Here is a 20,301-nt window from a genome sequence, read left to right on the forward strand (position 1 = left end):
GTATGCCCCTCTCCTATGCCAATAAATAAATAAACAAAAAAAGATAAAAAAAATAAAAAACGCTAGTTCCTACCCAGTGCTTAAAAAGTTATTTGACTTACCTACCCATCTTCGCACCACCTCTCCCGCCTCACAAATAACTAACAGTCCCTAAGACCCTTAAATTATGAAATGATTGTAGGATGATGCATCTCACAAAAACTCTGGAATTATAAAACAATAATAATAACATATAATAATGATTATAATAATACTGGTAGTAATGATGCATTTTATTTCTAGGCGCCTGTCAGAGCACTCAAGGACACCTTACTTATTTTCTTTATTTGTAGTTGTTTTTTTATTCTTATTTAGTTTTTTTTTTTGTCTTTGTATGTATTTGTATTTCTGTTTATTAATTTGTGCACAATAAAGAAAGTTAAAAAAAAACACGTGCTTTGGTCATTTATTCAAATACGACAATTGATATGTTTAATTCAATCTGTCAAACCCCGCGATATATCATTAAATAGTCTATTAAATGCTTTTATTGTAAGTTAAATGCAAATATATTCATTCATTCATATTCATCCGCTCTCCATTCAAAGTGCTCCCCCTACAGGAGACATGACAGCACTGCAGGTTTTGCTGCAGCACTTCCTGAAGTACGAAATAATCAGCAGTGCATTTTTTTAATCGACATTGAGGTGTATGCTGTGGGAGCAGAGGACGCAGGATGGAGGCCGTGTACACCCAGGGCATCTGGATGGCTGAGAGTCTCCAGCAGAAGACGATAAATCACGAGAAGACCTGGCAGGTCGTCACTCACATGGGAGACCCTAAAGCAGCCTTCCTGCTCGTCTTTCCTTTCACATATTTCATCAGCAAACGAGCCGGAGTCAAAGTGCTCTGGGTGGCAGCTATATCAGAGTGGTTGAACCTGGTGTTTAAATGGTAAGGATAAAACAACATGTTTTAAACATGGTTTAAATGAGGAGCTTTTACCCTCTGACCGTGTCTTTCATCATGTTAGCATGTTAGCATGATGCTAACTGTGTTGCTGACATTCACACCAGGCACTGTCAGGTAGAGACAACCACAGCTTTAATGTATTATTTGTCCTTTTATTCACAATAAGTCAGAAACGTTATTGAATGTTATGCTGTTGACGTTGCAGCTTAGACGGTCCGACCGTGTATACTGCCCGGGGGGAAACACCTCGAAGCGGAACCTTTTATACACAGTAATTGTGACATTATGGCGTTTTGGTTTTAAAGGTCCCTTATTTTGCTCATTTTCAGGTTGAAGCTTGTACTTTGGGGTTGTACTGGAACATGTTTACGTGCTTTAATGTTCAAAAAACACTTTACTGTTCTCATATTGTTTCCCTGACTATACTTGAGCTCACTGTCTGTCTGAAACGCTCAGTTTTAGCGTCTGCCTCCCAAACGAGCAGAGTCCACTCTGATTGGTTGGTGTTTCTGGCTATTTCACATCTGTGATCTCAGCGTTTCTGCACCGTCATCGCAGCCGAGAAAATGACTGTAACGGCAGTTTTGTGGCACTTTCTACCTTTATATATATATACAGTATGGTTGTGACATCACAACTTCCCCCAAATCCTGACTGCTCCTTTAAAGGCACAGTTTCTGAATGTGGACTGTGTGCATTTCTCTGTGGATTGAGTTTTTTTTTCATGGCATACAATTTTTTATTATATAATATTCAAATGAGTCGCATCACATGGTCTACAAAATATAGTCCATCACAACAACAACACACCTACAGGTAGGTGTGATGGGTAAGGGGATTTGTGTTGAATAATCATGAATACACATATTAACCAAAGTCAGACATGACAGGGCATAATAAATAAAATTATGTAATTAAGCCAGAAGGAATATAAATCTGGAGAAAAATAAATAAATAAATTGGAGTGAGATTTTCGACACTTTAACAATATTTATACAGCACCTACAGAATACCTGCCTTTTATTTAAACAACAAAGACATAGAAATCTGGGGCAGTGTTCACAAAGCGCCCAGTGATGAAATTCTAAAAAAATTATAATTAGGGGTACACACATATTTCCCATCTTACATTATGAGGCCAGAACCAAATGATCACAACACTAAGATATTTGAAAACAGTAAAAACCCAACAGTGCAGCAGTCATGACTTGGGTCTGTCTCTACCTTCCATCAGCAGAGTGATCACACCAACAGTGACAACACTTTCACAGTCAGCAGTTCATTCCATTTCCACTGGGTGTCCACACTGTGCAGGCTCACATTAGGTGTGTTTGTAACAACCAATCACATCTGTTAAAATAATGCATCATACCTAGCCACAAGGTCGACCACACCTCCTCAGTAAGATAAAAGATTCTGTTCCTTCTTGCTCAGAGTTGCTCTGAGAACGTTCCTCAAGCACTCCTAAGCTAGGACTCCTTACTAAAAGTTTTTTGCCTTCTATTTCCCAACCCTGTAGGCAGGTCTTTGTAGAAATTTGTAGAAACTTTACATCTAAACTGACCATTTATAAGCATTTTGAAACAAAGATCCTAGATGATTTAAGTAATGTTACACAAAAGGTTGAGCTGTTACGTTCAGCATCACGAGGCTCATGTGCTTCTTGATCAACATAAAAAAAAGGTGTGTGTTTTAACATTTATTTTTAAAATTCTATTGATTAAAAAAAAAAAAAATACGCTAATCAGTTTTATAGCCCTCATGAAAATCCATGTGCCTTAATGAAAAGCATCCCAATATTGCAGACATCTTTATGTGTTTTTTGGAACTTGCATTTACACATTGTCCAGTGGCATGTGACGATTTGATTTATTTATTTATTATAATGAAAGTTTGACAGGTTTATTTATGACTATGATTACATCTGCTAATGATTATTTCAAATGGCAGTGTGTGGTTGGCATATGGAACACAGCCTTCAGTCTACATTATGATAACAGTCTAGTATTTACATATTTTTGACAGCTGGATCAAGGGGCCCAAATGTGTTACACATTGTTGAAATAATATACAGTAGATTATCTGCACACACACCACACCACAACTGTTATTATCACCAGTCTACAATGGATAAAGGAGGATAAAACAATCAGAATTAAACTGAAATATCGCTGCTGAAATGCATAGCTCGGGCCGTCTTGATTTATTTATATTAAACTTCAGAAACTGGGTACGATGTGCATGAATATATGAGAGTAGTTGGAAACAAGGTTGCTGGTGAACAATGATATTTTAGGAATTATTTTTGGTGTTACTGCAGCAAAACTATATAAAATAATGAAATAATGGTAGGAAATATGAGATAAAGGCATTAAAGGTGGGGGATGTTATAGGTTTAGAATTTATAGGAGGTTGGTGTAGAAAAGAAAATGTAATTGTCTCTAAATGAAGGTGAAGATGTGCAGGACTGCATCACTCACATACAAGGTACTCTGGTACCGTGGGTGGAAATAGACAGATGTACAGAAATTTGAATTACTGTGTATTTTTCTCAGGATGCTGTTTGGTGAGAGGCCGTTCTGGTGGATAGGTGAATCCCGTCTGTTTGTCAACAAGCAGCCCAAAGTTCAGCAGTTTTCCTCCACGTGTGAAACCGGCCCAGGTGAGAAGTCCTCAGAGGCACTCACAGAGAGTACACTTTAACCTCACTGCTCAGTCAGTCAGAGCTCTAAAGCTGGCGTCTGTCTCTCAGGGAGTCCGTCGGGACATGCGATGGTGACGGCAGCAGTCTGGTGGATCGTGGTGTCTTCGCTGGGGTCGTTCCTGTACTCACGCACTCGCAGGTATGCTCATTAAAAATAAACTTAGCTGCTGTTTTGGCTTGAAATGCACAGATAAACGATGTCAGAGATATTTTTAATGACTCTTTCTGTCTCTGTGTCTTCAGTGTGTTGTTATCAGCTGTTCCTTACCTGCTCTATGTGGTGATGCTGGCGGCGGTTGGAATCTCCAGGATCTTCATCCTCGCCCACTTCCCTCACCAGGTCGTCGCTGGCTCCATTACAGGTCTGAATACAGTCTCATGCGCGAGTTAAAATGTGGAGTGTGGGTATCAGTGTATGGATTAAATCCTCTTAAGTCTGTATGTATAATTTGACATAAAAACATCAGTACATGATGTGACATTTTCCTGGAAAATCATAAACAGGTAAAACAACCAGACAGTATCAGCTGAAACTGATATTAACTCCTGGGATGTATCATCATATCATGGAGATGATTATCTATAGAGGTTAAGCAAAAAATTAGGGAGGATGAAAAATGACAATAAAAATAAAAAAAATACAGAAATAAATAACTAAATAAATGTGTAAAGAAATGCAGGAATAATCAAGTAAATAAATAATATGAAAATAAAATATATAAAATACAATGTATATTCAATAAAAATATGCTGAAATAAATACAGACAAATAAATGCATAAAGAAATAAATAAAAGACTAAATTAATAAGTAAATGTTGAAATAAATAGATAATTGCATAAATAAAAGGATAAATAAAAAATATGAACATAAAAACAATAAAATATAAATAAAATGTATGAAATAAAAATATGCTGAAATAAATATGGACATAAATAGATAAATGCCTAAATACATTAAAGAATAGATGAAAAAAATTGACAATACAGTATATTAAAAAAAAAGAAAACAAAATATGCTACAATAAATACAAACATACCTAAAAGAATAAATAGAAAAAATAAAAGTATATAAAATAAATAAGTAAATAATATAAAATATAGCAAATAAAAATATACTAAAATAAATACAGACATAAATAATTGCATAACTAAATAAATAAATAAATAAATGTTGAAACAAATATGAACATAAATAGATAAATGCCTAAATACATAAAATAGATGAAAAAAATGACAATAAAGTATATTTAAAAAATATAAAACAAAATATGCTGCAATAAATACAAACATACCTAAAAGAATGAATAGAAAAAAATAAAAGTATATAAAATAAATAAGTAAATAATATAAAATATAGCAAATAAAAATATGCTCAAATAAATACAGACATAAATAAATGCATTAATAAACAAAAATGAATAGATTAATAAATAAGAAAACAAATACATAAATGCATAAATAAATAAAGTTGACAATTAAACAGGAAATAAATAAATATCTTGAATTTATTTATACATTTTTGTACCGCTACATTAATTAATTTATTTATGTATTTCTGTCTGTATGTTAATGAGGTAGAAGGTCCTAACTTCTGTATGTATACCTTTATTAATGCATTTATTTATTTATTCCCATGTTTTTCAGCACTTATTGATTCTTTTATTTAGTCCACTATTTATTTATATTTTTTTTTTGTCCTCTGTAAACATCAGGTATATTTTTTTATTGCGTTTTTTTCACTGATTTGAGTTTATTGCCTTGTCAGGTTTCATTCTGGGGATTGTTCTGGGCCGCAGAGTCCCAGAAGGTCGCCCCCTGCTGTTCTTCTTCTGCCTCAGCATCGGTCTGCTGTTCGGCACCCTGATGCTGCACGCCGGACTGCAGCAGCTGGGAATCAACCTCTCCTGGTCAGTGTTCTTATTACATTTATGAGCACTGATGTGTCTGTTTGGTGCATAATGAGCTCTGTGAAGGTGAAGTACATTTTTTTTGCCTTGACTGGACATATTTGATCTCTTCCACAGGTCGATTGCTTTGGCTAAGAAGTGGTGCAGCCATGCTGAGTGGATTCGTTTGGACACTGCTCCGTTCTCCTCTCTGACGCGGGACTGCGGGGCCCTTCTGGGTTTGGGCCTGGCTCAGTACTGGAAGCCTGGCGGATGGTCTCTGCCGTGGGCTCCTCGGGCTCTGTCTCTGGCCTTTTCATCCATGGGACTGTATCACGTCCATCGTCTGCCGCTCCCGGTCCGACCTCAAGGCCTCTTCTACGGCCTGTTCTTCGTCAAGTTCGTCATAGTGCCTCAGGTGGTCATGGTGCTGGTGCCGGGGCTGGTTCACCTGTTCACACACAAAAAGAAGAAGGCCTAGACACTGTCTACGCTCCATGTTTGGGGGTATCCGTCACACCTTCAAGGACTTTAGCTTCCTCTTGGGTTTCTGTAAGCACTTTAAATGTCTGTCTTATATTGTTCATGGGTGAGGGTCGTAGTTCATTCACTTTGATTATTTTCTTGTTCTCTTACATTTCAGCTGGCAGCGGTCTCTAGTCAGTTACTTAATGTTTTTTTATGAGATTTCCTGGTTTTTCAGTGAGGAGATTGTATCAGATTGTTCATTTACTGCACATTTACAGTAAATCTATACACGGCAGTAATAATAAGTGTTAATACTACAGTATTTTTGGAATATCTCGCTTTTTTGGTGGTAAAATGTGCAGGTTTGAGGTACTGTACATAAAAAATATGATACATGACTTGAAAACCTTGTTTGGCAGGGTCTAGCTTGTGAATGTTACCATTTAAGACTGGATAAAACATGCCATCAATCGTTTGTGCTCAGTGTATTACCGATATGTCAGCCTTTAGACCTTCATCAGGTAAAAGATTGGATAAATCAGATGAAAAAAGATCAACTTAATGAAGGTTTGAGGACCAAAACATTGTTCTCAAAGTGAGTACAAAGACAGTCAAGAGCTTTTGATCCTATGTACTGATCATTAAGACATTCTGGTCTGCGAGAACGTCATCAAGAAAGGTCAGAAGAGTCCTAAACGGATTTAGCTTTGCACTCCTGTAACGGTGAACAGTTAAAAGTACTGATGCAACAGAACCAGAGGTATTGCCTTTTTTTATTCTGCATTCTTCCTTGTAAAAGCCTGGGGCCTACGTCACCCACAAAGCAACTCAACTACCAACAGTTGGTTTGGAGATTCAGTCTGTAAACGCTGCCCTACAAAGGTAATCGCAGCATCTACAAAGTCAGTCAAACCTGAGTTCTGACTGAAATGAAACCTTTGAATATCTGTTCTATGTTGTGACAATATTTCTAAGCTGAATCTAGTTCTGTTCTTGAGAGAATAGGGTGTGAAAATTAACCACAAAATCCAACTCAAACCCAAAGCAAACCACAGTAAATGTGGTTACTGCGCTCCGCCTTGGGATTCATTTTAAGCATATCGGTGAAGATTTTCAGTCATCCAGGTCATGGTAATCATAAGTGCTATATCGTAGGCAACTGGACTTGCTTGAGTTTCTTGAAGACGTTTCGCCTCTCTAAGAACTAGGGTTGTCATGAGAACCGATACTTCAGTATCAAGTCGATGCCAACATGCAGAAAATACGTCTGTACTTTTTTTTTCCAGTACCGTAAGTACCGGATACAACTTTGCCCTCAGTGGGCCGTGTCGATTCCTGTCGGAACTGACGGGGGCAATATACGCGCGTCAGTCTGTGCCGAGGACGAGCGCCGAAGAAGAACACCTGTTCTCCATCGTCTTTGCTAGAAACAATGGCTTTAACAAGTGCTGCTGGAGCCACAGCACCTCGGCTTGTCGCAAAGTCAGGTAGTAGGAGTCGTGTGTGGAGAGGGTTAAAGTTAAAGTTCGAAACAGTTTTAATAAAGTAGTGAATTTAGAAATACATGAGTTCTGTTTTTTGATTTTTATCATGGTATAGAATGAGAATTGAGAATCGTGGAAATTCACTGGTATTGATATTGACTACTGAAATTCTGGTATCGTGACAAGCCTACTAATAACTGATTAAACCTGTTGGATGAGAGGCGAAATGTCTTTAAGAGACTCAAGTCCAGTTGTCTATGATATAGTACTTAAGATTGCACTAAGAGTATTACAGCAATTTGTGAACGTCAGAATGATGCCAACGACAAAGTAACTGATAACGTGACAATGACCAGTCGATAGTGGATCAGTGATAAAGATGATGTTGTCAAGGAATCTCAATAAAGGTCAAACCTGATGAAGTGAAAATTAAATCAAAATAATACCTGAGGGTTACTTAAAATATTCTGTCACTATTTGAAACAGACATCTATAAAAGAAACAAATATGGATTGAATGTAGTAAGAAATGAAAAAAGTTTTTCCTCACACTGAAATAAATAAATCACTAGTTGTAGTTACTGCACTCTGTCTTTGGATTGCCTATACGGCTTTTTAAGGTCATACAAAGGCAGAGTTTTTGGCATAAAAATCACGATTCTACCTTTAACACACAAGAAACTTTGAAGCCCTTCGTCTCACTGTGGTTGCCTTTGTAGGGCAGAACAGACTCTGATGTGTAAAACTGGTGAAGTTCACCTTTTAAACTACTCAGCATAAACATAAAGTAACATTGTGAGTAAAATTCAACCATTAAAAATTGAGCATTTCCAGGAATGAGCACCATGTTTTGGACAAACTTGTGCTCAGACTTTGGTTCAAAGGCCAACAGATGTATGACGATGTAAAATACATGAGGGTATACTATGCAGGAGTTGTTGGCTAAACAGCATCAACAGCAACAGTGAAAGGCAACTTCAGTTTTGTGCAGTTGGTGTTTGGCCTTGCAATTTCCGCAGCTTCCTCTTAGATGCCTGGTGCTTACAGTCTGGTCGCTAAGTCCCGACCCTACCTTTGTGCTGCCCAGGAACGCCCTGAACACAACAAAGAAGAAAATATAGAAAGCAATCTGGTCTCACTCCCAACTTGTCAAATACTGATGCTGAACGGTAGCCTTCGGTGTCAGATACCGACGCAGCGAGGCACCCTTTAGTGGTGTTAAGAAATGCATCAGGTAGCTGCATTTTTTGATGCTCAGAGCAACTGCTGTAGTATGAAGAGCAAGAAAGTCCAAATAGGGTGAGCAGGAACTCTGGACTTTCACCCATGAGACTGTTGTGTCCAACATGAAACCAAACCTTTTGGTTTCATGTTGAACAAGAGGGTTCCTGGTTCGAACCCAGGGTGTGGGAGCCCTTCTGTGTGGAGTTTGCATGTTCCCCCCATGTCAGCGTGGGTTTCCTCCAGGTGCTCCAGCTTCCTCCCACAGTCCAAAGACATGCAGGTTAATTGGTGACTCTAAATTGTCCATAGGTGTGAATGTGAGTGTGAATGGTTGTCTGTCTCTATGTGTCAGCCCTGTGATAGTCTGGTGACCTGTCCAGGGTGAACCCTGCCTCTCGCTCAGTGTCAGTAGGGATAGGCTCCAGCCCTCCATGACCCCTAATAGGATAAGTGGTTACGGAAAATGAGCAAACTAACTATGCTAGTGACATATGTGACATTACTTTACTTAAAAAAATCCATGTTATTTTAAGACAAGCCATTTCTTTTCTAAACCTAACCACGTACTTTTTGTTGACTTTTAAACCTAAAAAACCCAAAAGTTTTTTACCTACACGCCAAGTTTAGCTTGAAAGGACAGAATGCATTTAACAAGCGTGAACCGACACTCTGTCCCTGAGCATCCAAAACTGTTGCTGTATGTGTAACTGGAGCGTCATAGTTTGATGCCAAGGGCAACTGACCAAGTGTCGGTATTTGACGAGTTGGGAGTCACGATGTGCTGGAAAACACGGGCAGTGTCTCTGCAGATAAAGGCATCACCACACACTTGTAGTTAGTCATAAGTGATGATTGAGACGGATGACATTGTTTGATAAAATCCCGCATAGTATTTCTCTAACGATATCATGAAATCCGATGCAACAACACCTTTGATTTAAACATTAATAGCTTTAAAAATGCAGTGTATTCTGGAGTTGTATTGAATTGCATCATGTTGCACAGAAGCTTGTCGACACACTGGAGTTATATGTTTGTTTTGTGGACCAAAATCATCCAAAATAAGAAAATGACGTGTGTATGTTAGATCCAAATAATCATTAAAATAAATGACTGACATGCAGGGCGTGTTTCAGTTGGTAACCATTTATAAATATGTTCTTTTTTTTGTTTCCTCCAATACATATGTTTGACTGTACAGATTACAATCAGTTATCATGAGATAAAAACACATTCTTTTTTATTGTTTTTAATTAAACTTTTTATCACAGCGATCTGAAAGCTCACATTTACAGACAAGAGAACTCTGCTCAGCAAGCAAATACATTAAAATAAAAGAAAAGAAAACCTTTTGCTTTTTGTCTGGTGAGGTCGAAGGGAAAATGATAAGGACAGTTCAGGGGGGGAGAGCGGTCTCCTTATCTTGATCCGAGCGTCGCGCGTGTCGCACACCAGAGTCAGAACACTGCTATACATGTTTCCGCTTGAGCTCATGGAAAGAATAGAACATGCATCAGACTATTTACAGCAAACTAATATACATAGACAGCTTGAAACCATACACCCTCGAATGTCCTCAACCTAGAAGTCTTCTTAAATTAAGTATAATACAGTTTATACCTTCATTTCTGTAAAGATAAGTAGGGCATCTCTCTGGTAGCAGGTGAAACTGAGAATGAACTCTTTAGATATTCTTTATCAGAGAAACCAAAATAAAACGTTACAGACAAATGGTCCGTAACTTTTCCCACATATACAAATAACTTGAATATTCTTCCACTTTCTCGATCACCCCAAACTCCAAATATGGAGTTTCTGAGCACTGAACCTCAGTCACACTTTTTTTTGTTGCAGTAGATTTGACTTAATTTCAAGATGTGTGCAAGACCAGTGGATTAGACTGGCTCCTTTAGAGATAGAGGACTTTAATGGATATTTTCTAATGATGTGGAATACTTAAATATGATCTTGCTTCACTCACAAACCCGCGCTGGACCCGAAGTGGAACATCTGAGTCAGTATATACAACTTGTGCTAGAAAGTCTATACATCTTCACCGGTTTAAAAACATTGTTTGCTCTTCATATTGTCATTCATCGCTGCGTTTGTAAATCATAACAATAGTGTCTATGATAGTCTCACTGGTCGGAGGTCTGCCTGATCACACGCCCACTTTCTCCAGATTCAACAACCGTTAACAACAAAAGTAAGTAAAATACATAAAGTGCACCCTTAGTTAAGAACTTAACAGGCATTTTTAGTGCAGAAGAAGTGGCGGAATAAAAATGCATCGTGGGTAAAAAGAAATGAGGTGATGCAGGAGAGAGGGAAACGTCTGTAACAGTGGTCGTGTATGCATTTGCTTGCTTTTAATCGCTGAGCACTATCCATGTTAACCCATCACTAGCATATGTACGCTCTCTGTTAGGAACACGCAGCGTAATCACCCGCGGAGGAGGGACAAAGGCGAACTTTGATGCTCGTGCGCCACGTGATGAAGTCACTCATCATCTGACCCGCAAGATTCCTGGAGCTGGAGATTCAAACTACAAACCAGATTTTTGTTCAACTTGACTTCTATGAGTTGACTCAAAAACAATCCTATGAGCTTGTACAAAGCTACAGCAACTGATGCTCTGCCTGTTTGATCAAGCTAGTATTCAAAGTTGTTTACTGACAGGGAGCAGGTCCAATATGTCAGACTACGTGTAGAGATTGCAGCCTCGACACTACAGCAGAGAATCTCAACTTGCTTTCCCCGAGGGCCACTTTTGCAAAAATGACAGGAGGCCAGTAAATAAACATTAACAATATTTATCAGTATATATAATAAATGAATTGCCTGATTTCAACTAGGGCTGAATGTTACTCTGATTGTTTGATCTGCTGTACCTCAGCACAATCCACACGGCAATTAGTTGCCATCTTTGCTTATCTGCTTCAGTGACGGTATTTTATTTTATTTTTTGTTTTTTGCATTTTCTTAAAATTGCCTCATTTTTTGGCTTGAATTCCGCATTGTTTTGAATGCAGGATCAACTGTGTAAAACTCTTTGTAACTTTGTTTTGAAAAGCGCTTTATAAGTAGTTTATTATTATTATTATTATTATTATTATTATAAATCGGAATATTATAGAAATCACAATACTGCCAAGTGTAATATCCGAATCATGGGAGCTGCAATTTTTGATAAAGGTAAAATGTGTGTGTAATCATATTCCAGATGTGAAGGAACATGCTTATTAGGCACAGACCCCAGAACATAAAATCACATCATTTTTTAAAAGTGAAAATCAGATGCAAAAATTGCTATTACCGCTAAAATTGTGACTCAAATCGCAGTATCTGTCAAAATAATAAAACTATATATGTTTTTTTGCATATGGTGCAGCCCTGTTTAATCTTTTAATGTTTGCTGTCCTCACTCATCTTTACTTCTTTGCTAAAAGGCAAATCCAGTCGCAGCACAGCTCAGGTGTACGCAGGGGTGGGGCTTAGTCCGGACGTCTGCTGGGGGGTCTAGAGGTTCCTCCCCTGGCACTTTACCAAAATAAAGCTTGATTTTTAAGCTTTTCTGTGCACTCTGGTGCCTTATTTACATTGAGAGTACAAAAAAGTTAAGTATCACTGCATGAATGCTTATCATGAGGTCTGTGATACAGTTAGGAAATATAGAAAATCATAGTTTACGTATTTACGTAGTTTTCAAAAAATGATTTAATGAACAAAAGAAGATGCAAAAATAGGTGTCAGCATCATTTTTAACTCTGACAAAAGCATTTTAATTCCAGCTAAACTTTTGAAGCACTCTGTGGTACTTTGTGTAAGATCTGAATTCTCGTGTGTTTATTAACGTAGAGCTAAAAATAATTAATCTATAGCTCAGTTGACAGGAAATAAACTGGCCAAACTTTCTGATGGTAACCTTACATTTGAAGCTTCCGCTCTCAGATTGCGGGAATTATACCGGACATATTTTTTCTATTTTCCGATATTTTACAGAAAAAACATTGCAGATTAATCGATAAACCTGCTAGTTACGTCCTTCAGGACCTACTGCAGCATAGGAAGCATCTTCTTGCATTAAACCACGACAGAATCCTTTTTATTTCGACACATTAGAGGTAATTACGTCATTCAAAGTTGGTCGATGTCCCTCGTTCCTCGCCCTGATCGGTTTCCACATCCATATGACTAGCAGTGGGACACAAAGGCAGGGTTAACAGAATACAATTCAAACGCAAACTATGTTTTCTTTCTATGTACAATATATAACTTAATTATAAATATTGTCATTTTTCTCTAAGTACTGAGTTTTGTTGAGCCATTTGTATTTTCTGAGCAATGTACAGTATTGAACATATAATATTGTATTACATAGAATAGAGCCTACTAGCAACCTTGGTTAAGAGCACACTTTGAAAGAACAGAAGATGGATACAGAGTCCACGAGTCGAGTCCGATGGTTAGTACTTTCACTCTCACAGTCCCACCTGTCGTGTTCACCTGTGGGAACTTTGTGCCGCACAACATTCTGGAAGTGCACCGGTCTTTGATTCAGTATGAGATCAGAACTGAGGACCCTCCTGCTGTCCCACCTGTGTGCAGAATATGATAATGAAATAATCGCTTTCACTGTTAGTTATGTTTCTCATATAAGATAATGTCTAATACCCTAAGTGTGTGTGTGCCGGCTGAGTGGGTTTCTCTCTGGTGAGTTCTTTAAGATGAGTCCGTCCATGTCACATACACAAGGGGTCAGCAGCATCTGCTGTCGAGCTAAATATTTTCCTCCTCTCACTCCCACTGACAAGCCCAGTCCGACCAACCAATCACAGGCAGGCCATCACACGTTTGACTCCACAAATGGTCTCTTTGGTTTGATGGGGGAGGTGGGGCCTTGGGTCCGGGAGTCACGCGAGAGCTGGCGATACATGTTGTCCTGGTAGGCCTGTGCCACGGGCAGAGTCCTCGCCACCTTCACATCCGGATAGGTGGGCACCTGGCTGACCCGCTCCAGGATGTCTCCACTGCCGCGGGAGCCGTTGGCCAGCTTGCCCAGCGAGGGGGGCTGCGTCTGGGTGTAGTAGTCCTCCTCCAACAGGTGTCCGTTCTGGGCGTTGTTAGTCTTGTTGTAGTAGGCGATGTTGCCCAGCGAGGCGGGGGGGCTGTAGGTGGAGCCTTGCTGGACCAGCTGGCCAGGCGAGGTGGGGCTGATAGCGGAGTCCATGGACGTCATGGCCCTGGACCGCGAGGGCTGATGCAGGTACTGCTGAGTCCGCGCCGTCTTGTCTATGATGCCCATGAAGGGCGTGTTCCGAGAGCGTGTGGTCTCGCCTGGATACAGCCCCCCGCCGCCTTGAGAGGGAGAGATTGGGGAGATGTCATCACAGGAGCGCTCGTATGTGGCTTGCAGGGGGATCTCCATCTGCTGAATGGAAGAGGACGGCCTGAAACCCGGCGCTAAATTGGAGGTGGATCCAGTTGAGATATTGTTGCTGGACGGGGAGAATCGAAGGCCTACGCTCTGTGAGTGGATGAGAGGCCTCGGGGTGGGCACGTGCTGCTTCATCTCAGTAGTATTGGCACTGACGGGGCGTCTCACCATGTGGGGGATCTCGGGAGAACCCAGCTGGCAGGGGGGCATGGCATTGGCTCGCTCCAGTACGTGTTCCGAGACTGGATAATAGGCGGCTGACTGGCTGCGGCTTATCTGGGGCGTCTGGCTGTAACGGATGCCCCCCGGGCCCCCGCTGCTGGCGCGGTAGGCAGAGGAGGGGCGCTGGGGTAGCTCATCCTTCAACAGGCCCGACTCCATAACCCCTCCTCGGCCGCCGTGCTGACAGAGGGCCCCAGAGCTGAGGCTGGCCTGCACCTGGGGCATGGACCGTCCATCCAAGGAGGGCTGGTACACCAGCCGGCTCTCGACATCCACCGAACCCCCCTGGTAGCGACCACTCATGGAGTGTCCCATCTGGCCGCTGTAGAGGCTGTTGCCCATCACGTTGCTGGGCTGGTTTGTGCGGACTATCTGGGCTATAGAAGGCTGAAGACGAAGGCCTTGGGCTTGGTGGTGCTGCGAGGACAGAGACTGCTGCGAGCTCAGCTGGAACGAACGCTGGCTGCTCATCTTGGAGAGGGGGGATTTGGGTCGGCCGGGGAGCTGCTCTGTCTGGTAGCGCACAGGTGACCCGGACTGGGACCTGTACAGACAAACACTCTCTACTGGTGGACTGGCTCTGTACTGAGCTGCCCGACGTAAAGGAGAAGGCGGTGGGCTCTGGTGATCCATCCCCTGACCTCCACTACCCATAGAAGGCGGGCTGAAGCCGTAGGACGACTGGTGCACCGGGGAGGTATGAGGCGGGCTGTGTCGATAGTGATTCTGATGCGTCGGGGAGAGGGAGGGCGATGTGGGCTGGTACGAGCCGCGGGTTGGAGAGGACATGGAGGAAGAGGTGGGGTGATATTCGTAGGGCTGGCCCATGGGCGAACCTCCAGCTAAGTAGATCTGATCTGGATGTGTTGGGGACAGCGGCGGGCTCTGGATGATGGGAAGGCTGGAGGGGTTGGTGAGAGACTCGGGTGGGGGCAGACCCACAGACATGGCCTCCAGCTCTTGCTCCAGGTAGTCCTCGTCCTCAAACAGGTCCTGGACGGGCTCCATGTCCTCCAGACGGGGCTCTGGGGGAGGGGGGAGAGGCATGGACAGGGACAGGGACTCCTCGTCTTCTGGGGGAGGTGTAGGAGGAGGGGAGGGAGGAGGCTCCAGCTCCAGGTCCTGCTGCTGGTGCTCCTCCTGGTTGAGCTGGTGATACTCCTCCTCCACCCTCTGGAGCAGCCGCTGGATCTCTCGGTTGTTGGGGCACTGCTTCATGGCTTCATTCAGGTCCTCTAAGGCTTCAGGAAATTGTCTGGAAACAAGAGATTGATTTTTAATTTTGGGGAAAAGTCAACATAGCTGCAGAGACAATTTAAAATGGCTATCAAAGAGTATCTCACTCTATGATGTGTAGAGAGATAAAAGGAGCGTACCTGCTGCTACGCTTGGCGCGTGCTCTGGCATAGTATGCCTCATATGATTTTGGTTTCAGTTCGAGTGCCTTGGTAGCAAATTCCTCAGCCATCCCAAAGTCCTGCAGAGATTGAACAACATCCAACACATATCAAGACAAAGAGAAACACAGCTGGCAGCATCATCGTCATTATGTTCGACGTATGATACAGTGTGGTTTGGTTATTTAGTATAACAGACATCTCAGAAGTCAATCTGAAACACGTCTGCTTTGGCATCTTCCACCAGCCGCTCAGGCCTCAGACTTACGTTCATTTTCCTCCGACATCGGGACAAGTTGAGGAAGAGCGATACTTTGAGTTCCCTGAATGTCTTGAGGTCCTCGCTGAAGCCTTCGCGTGGAAACTTTTTGAGGGCATATTGATAACGCTGTGCTGCCTCCTTCACCTTCCCCTTCTGTTGGACAAACGGAGAGAAGTCAGGTTATCGTCATGACGTAGTGAAATATAATCTGAAAACCTTGCACAATATAATCCAGAGCCAGACATAAAGATACATTTATCATTTGTTCTCAATCAAAGCTCATTGTCTTGTTTTCACTGTAGATTAACGTTGTTATTTACAATATAATACCACAAACAACTGAATGTATTTTGTTTGGGAAACTACAGGACAGATACAGTAAAATCCCACACGTGCACTAACACGTATAAAACTAAGAGCTTTAATTTTCTACTTTCTACAAAACATATATTATTCTGAAGAAAATATATAATTTATGTCAAGTGACACTGACTGTATAGAGAACTAAAAATGTCTTTATAAATAAATAAATACAGGAATAAATAAATAAAATAATAAATGTTGAAATAAATAAACCCATGCATAAAATTATAAATAAAAGAACACATAAATAAATGGATGCGGACATAAACATGGAAATAAATAAATAAAAACATGCATGCATTATACAAATCAATATAGAATAAACATATAAATAAATAAATAAACACTGGATCTATATGGAAATAAATAGATAAATGCTTCAATAAATAAATAAATGAATAAAAAAATGCTGAAGTAAATATGGAAATAAATAAATAAAAACATGCATAAATAAATAAAAGAATAAACAAATATGTGCTGAAATAAATATGGAAATAAATAGATAAATAAATCATATTTTATTTTTCATTTAACAAATACATTAAATGATTGAAATAAATAAATAAATATAGACATAAAAAGATAAATAAATGAGTAAATAAATTAATAAAATTAATTATAAAAAATAAAATAAAAATAAATGTCTGAATAAATATGGAAATAAATAGATACATAAATAAATAAAAGTTGATAATTAGAAAATAATAAAAATGAAATAAAATAATAAAAAATTAATAATCTTAATTTTTTTCCCCCCAATTTTTGTACAACTACATTTATCTGTCTCTGTATTTCTGTCCGTATCTTAATGAGGTCCTAACCTCTGCTTTTCTTTAATTTTTTTATTTACGTATATATTTTAGCATTTATTTATTTAATTATTTATTACTGTATTTACTTATTGATAATTATGTCTTTTTTTCGTCCTTCATATGACCCAAGTCTATATTGCTCACAACAGGTAGAAACAGGATCAGTACACAGTCCTCGCTGAGAAAGAAATTTATACTGAATTGGTATTTTTATTTTCATATTTCACATTCATCACATCACAGATGTATCTGTAATTCATCAAGTGAAACCTGAGCTGTTGTCTGACCTTGTAGAAACTGTCCCCCTCCTCGATGAGTTTGCTGAGTAAGATGATCATGATGTCGGGTTTGGAGGTGGCCATGGCCCACGTGGCTGGACCTGGGTAACACAGGAAGGAACAGATGAAAACAAAAAGCGCAGTGAGAAAGACACACAGCAATAAGCAGCAGAGGAGGAAGGAGGGAGCGACTGGGAGTCACACTACACACAACAATAATAACAGGGATGAGACAACAGCCAAAATGGGGAAATGGAGGAGAAAAGACAGGCAATCCACTGCAGAGAAAAGATTACAAAGATCTGCTCTGACACCTTGGGAACACCGTGACCTCGCTATGGGACGTCAGGCCTGGGTCAAATACTATCTGCCGATAATTATGTGTTTCTTTAATCCTGCTGGGGGTCGCGTTTGCTGAATTAGAGTGCAGAATGAGCACATTTCAAACGGTTTTCAAATGGCTGATTAACTGCAGCAATTATCTGCAAATATGTTTTAACCCAGGCCAAGTAGATGTACAGAAAAACAAACAAAAAAAAACGCTGTCATGTTTTTGTAGAGACACATTTTCTGTCTTGTCAAGAAGTGCAGATGTACAGTAATTCTTTGTACTAGTGACTGATTCAGGGATGTGATCGAGAGCAGCAGGAAAAACTTGTGTCGTGTATTTAAAAACGAAAAGAGGAAAAAAAGACACTTAATCCCTGCAGACTGCTTTGTGACTGAAAAAAAATCAAACTGAAACTGTCTTTTTCTGTATCTGCGCAACAGCAATCCTTGACACATGTACACACACCACAGAGATGAGAAGGAAGGGGATCTTGCACAAGGAGACACGGGGCAGGTACGATAAACAAAAGAGGCAAGCAGGAGAGGTGTAACGGAGCTCTGCAGGCTGTCCTCTGAGCTGGTGGCGGTGGTGGTGGTGGGGGTGGTGGAGGTGAGGGTAGGAATGCTGCTGACTGGCCTAGCTGACACTGAGGAAACGTCTGGAAGATGAGCGATGCACAGTACAGTGGTTTATCACCTCAGTCTGTGGTGGCGGTGGTACAGAGGAGTTACAAAGACATGCATTTTCCGCTAAATCACGACCACGCAAAGTGCTACTGAGGGGGCTCCCCGTCATGCATCTGTGGGATGGAAGGTCAACACCTCGATACGACGTCACAGGCTGGAGGCCGGGCATGCTGTCATTAACCACTCGGATGTTAGCATCTACCTCTAGGGCAATCCCGACTGCATCACTGTCAGTGCTAATACCTTTTGCATGTTATTATTTGTCAGTTTGAGAAGGTAGCTAAGCTGGCCTGCCGACACTTAGGACGACACAGACAACACAGAGAGAGGAGATAGAGCTGTCAAAATGCCTGGTGGGGTGAGAAGTCGACAGCCTTGGCTTTACCTCGGGGCCGACTGGGCAGCGTCTGACATCCTGGGGCCGGAGAGAGAGGCGGGGGATGGGTGGGGAGGCAAGAGGAGGGAGGGGTGGGGTAGAAGGAGGAGGTCATGAGCAAGGAAGGGAGTGTGAGTAGGAGGGCAGAGCGAGGGAGGGAGGGGAGTGGAAGAATTGCCAGAGAAAACAGATAGAAACAGCGAGAAAGAGGAAGAGAAAGTGATGGCAGTGGTGGAGGAGGAGGAGAAGTGAGAAAAAGGAACACAAAAAAAGCAGCAGTGAGAAGCGGAGATAAGTGCCTGAGCAAAAGAAAAAGGAGAAAAAAGGATACCGAAAGGAAACAAGCGCTAATAACAACCTGTCTCTGAGCAACCGCAGAGGAATAGAGCGAGAGGATGTGATTGAGAGAGAACCGGGGAGATAGCGTGAGCGGTAGGTAGAGACAAACAGACAGAGAGAGAGAAAGAGAAAAAGCAAAACAACACAATGGCAGCAGTAGTACAATAAAAAGAAACACACATCAGAGCCATAAATAGCCGAGGAGAAGCAGCACGATGCGGCAGTAGGGGGGCGGATGACATACAGTAGCAGGAAGTGGTTTAAGCTACATGGAGACACAAACCTGAATCCATGGCTTATTGCGGTACAATGCTACAGCGCTCTATAATGACCAGCAGGAAGTGTGTACTTTAAAGAAAGAGCACCTCTGGATTCTCCCTTTCATGCAGCTCATGCTTGAACTCCAATGCATGACCTTTTCAACAAAAATACAATCTCAAACTGTATCTCATCTCCACGGCAGGCAAATAACCCTCTCTCATGGCGCTATAGGACAAAGATGCTGCACTTAGAAGACGTCCTCTGTGAGCTAAACAGTCGCCTCTTCACTCCGCCAACCCGCTCTTACCTATCTTGGCTCCTTTCTTGAGCAGGGCGACCACCACCGACGTGTTTCTGCAGCCCACCGCCCTGTCCAGAGGACGCATCCCGCTGTAGTCTACGTGCTCTATCATGGCGCCGTGGTCAACCAAGAACTGGACCTGAAGAGACAGAGACATGGTGTGAAAGGCTGGGAAAAAATCTGTCTGTATAGTGAAGGTCAAACAAAATAGCCAGCCCTTTTCAGTCATAAACTCGTACCACTTCAGAGTCGCCGTAGAAGGCAGCCAGGTCGAGGGGCGTGCGTCCGTTCTTGTCAGCGTGGTCGGTGGCGGCTCCGCTCTCCACCAGGCAGCGCACGACAGGTAAGTGTCCTTTGAGACAGGCCCAGCTCAGAGCGGTCAGACCCTCCTTATCCATCAGAGACAGAGAGGCTCCTGGGAAGAGGCACAGGCGGCAGTGAGACGCAGCCTGGCGTCTTTCACTCCGAACCCTTTTCACAACTAACTGCTTAATTCATTTCTGATGGATTTTTAAAAT

At 41.3% G+C, this 20,301-nt stretch overlaps 2 protein-coding genes across 12 annotated transcripts in view; one reads left to right on the plus strand and one right to left on the minus strand.

The window, feature by feature from the left end:
* Nucleotides 1-612: 612 nt before the first annotated feature.
* On the plus strand, nt 613-9,837 carry g6pc3 (glucose-6-phosphatase catalytic subunit 3). Its single transcript, XM_049562631.1, has 6 exons — nt 613-933; nt 3,507-3,613; nt 3,704-3,794; nt 3,899-4,017; nt 5,422-5,563; nt 5,681-9,837. The coding sequence occupies exons 1-6, from the start codon at nt 716-718 to the stop codon at nt 6,021-6,023; spliced, it is 1,020 nt and encodes a 339-aa protein (XP_049418588.1). The 5' UTR covers nt 613-715; the 3' UTR covers nt 6,024-9,837.
* Nucleotides 9,838-9,940: 103 nt separating this feature from the next.
* The window catches only part of tanc2b (tetratricopeptide repeat, ankyrin repeat and coiled-coil containing 2b), a 265,575-nt gene continuing 255,214 nt past the window's right edge, over nt 9,941-20,301 (minus strand). For 8 of the 11 annotated variants that reach the window (XM_049562620.1, XM_049562630.1, XM_049562624.1 and 5 more), the window contains 7 exons: nt 20,023-20,198; nt 19,790-19,922; nt 18,892-18,921; nt 17,499-17,590; nt 16,043-16,189; nt 15,754-15,854; nt 9,941-15,632 (listed from right to left, as the gene is read on the minus strand). In XM_049562620.1, coding sequence (XP_049418577.1) covers nt 13,565-15,632; nt 15,754-15,854; nt 16,043-16,189; nt 17,499-17,590; nt 18,892-18,921; nt 19,790-19,922; nt 20,023-20,198 — 2,747 coding nt within the window. In that variant the 3' untranslated portion in view covers nt 9,941-13,564. The remainder of the gene's footprint in view (nt 15,633-15,753; nt 15,855-16,042; nt 16,190-17,498; nt 17,591-18,891; nt 18,922-19,789; nt 19,923-20,022; nt 20,199-20,301) is intronic. The other 3 variants (XM_049562623.1, XM_049562621.1, XR_007448045.1) reach the window with 2 other exon arrangements.

The sequence above is a fragment of the Epinephelus fuscoguttatus genome, linkage group LG20 (genome assembly GCF_011397635.1).
Source record: "Epinephelus fuscoguttatus linkage group LG20, E.fuscoguttatus.final_Chr_v1".
Classification (NCBI taxonomy): Eukaryota; Metazoa; Chordata; class Actinopteri; order Perciformes; family Serranidae; genus Epinephelus; species Epinephelus fuscoguttatus.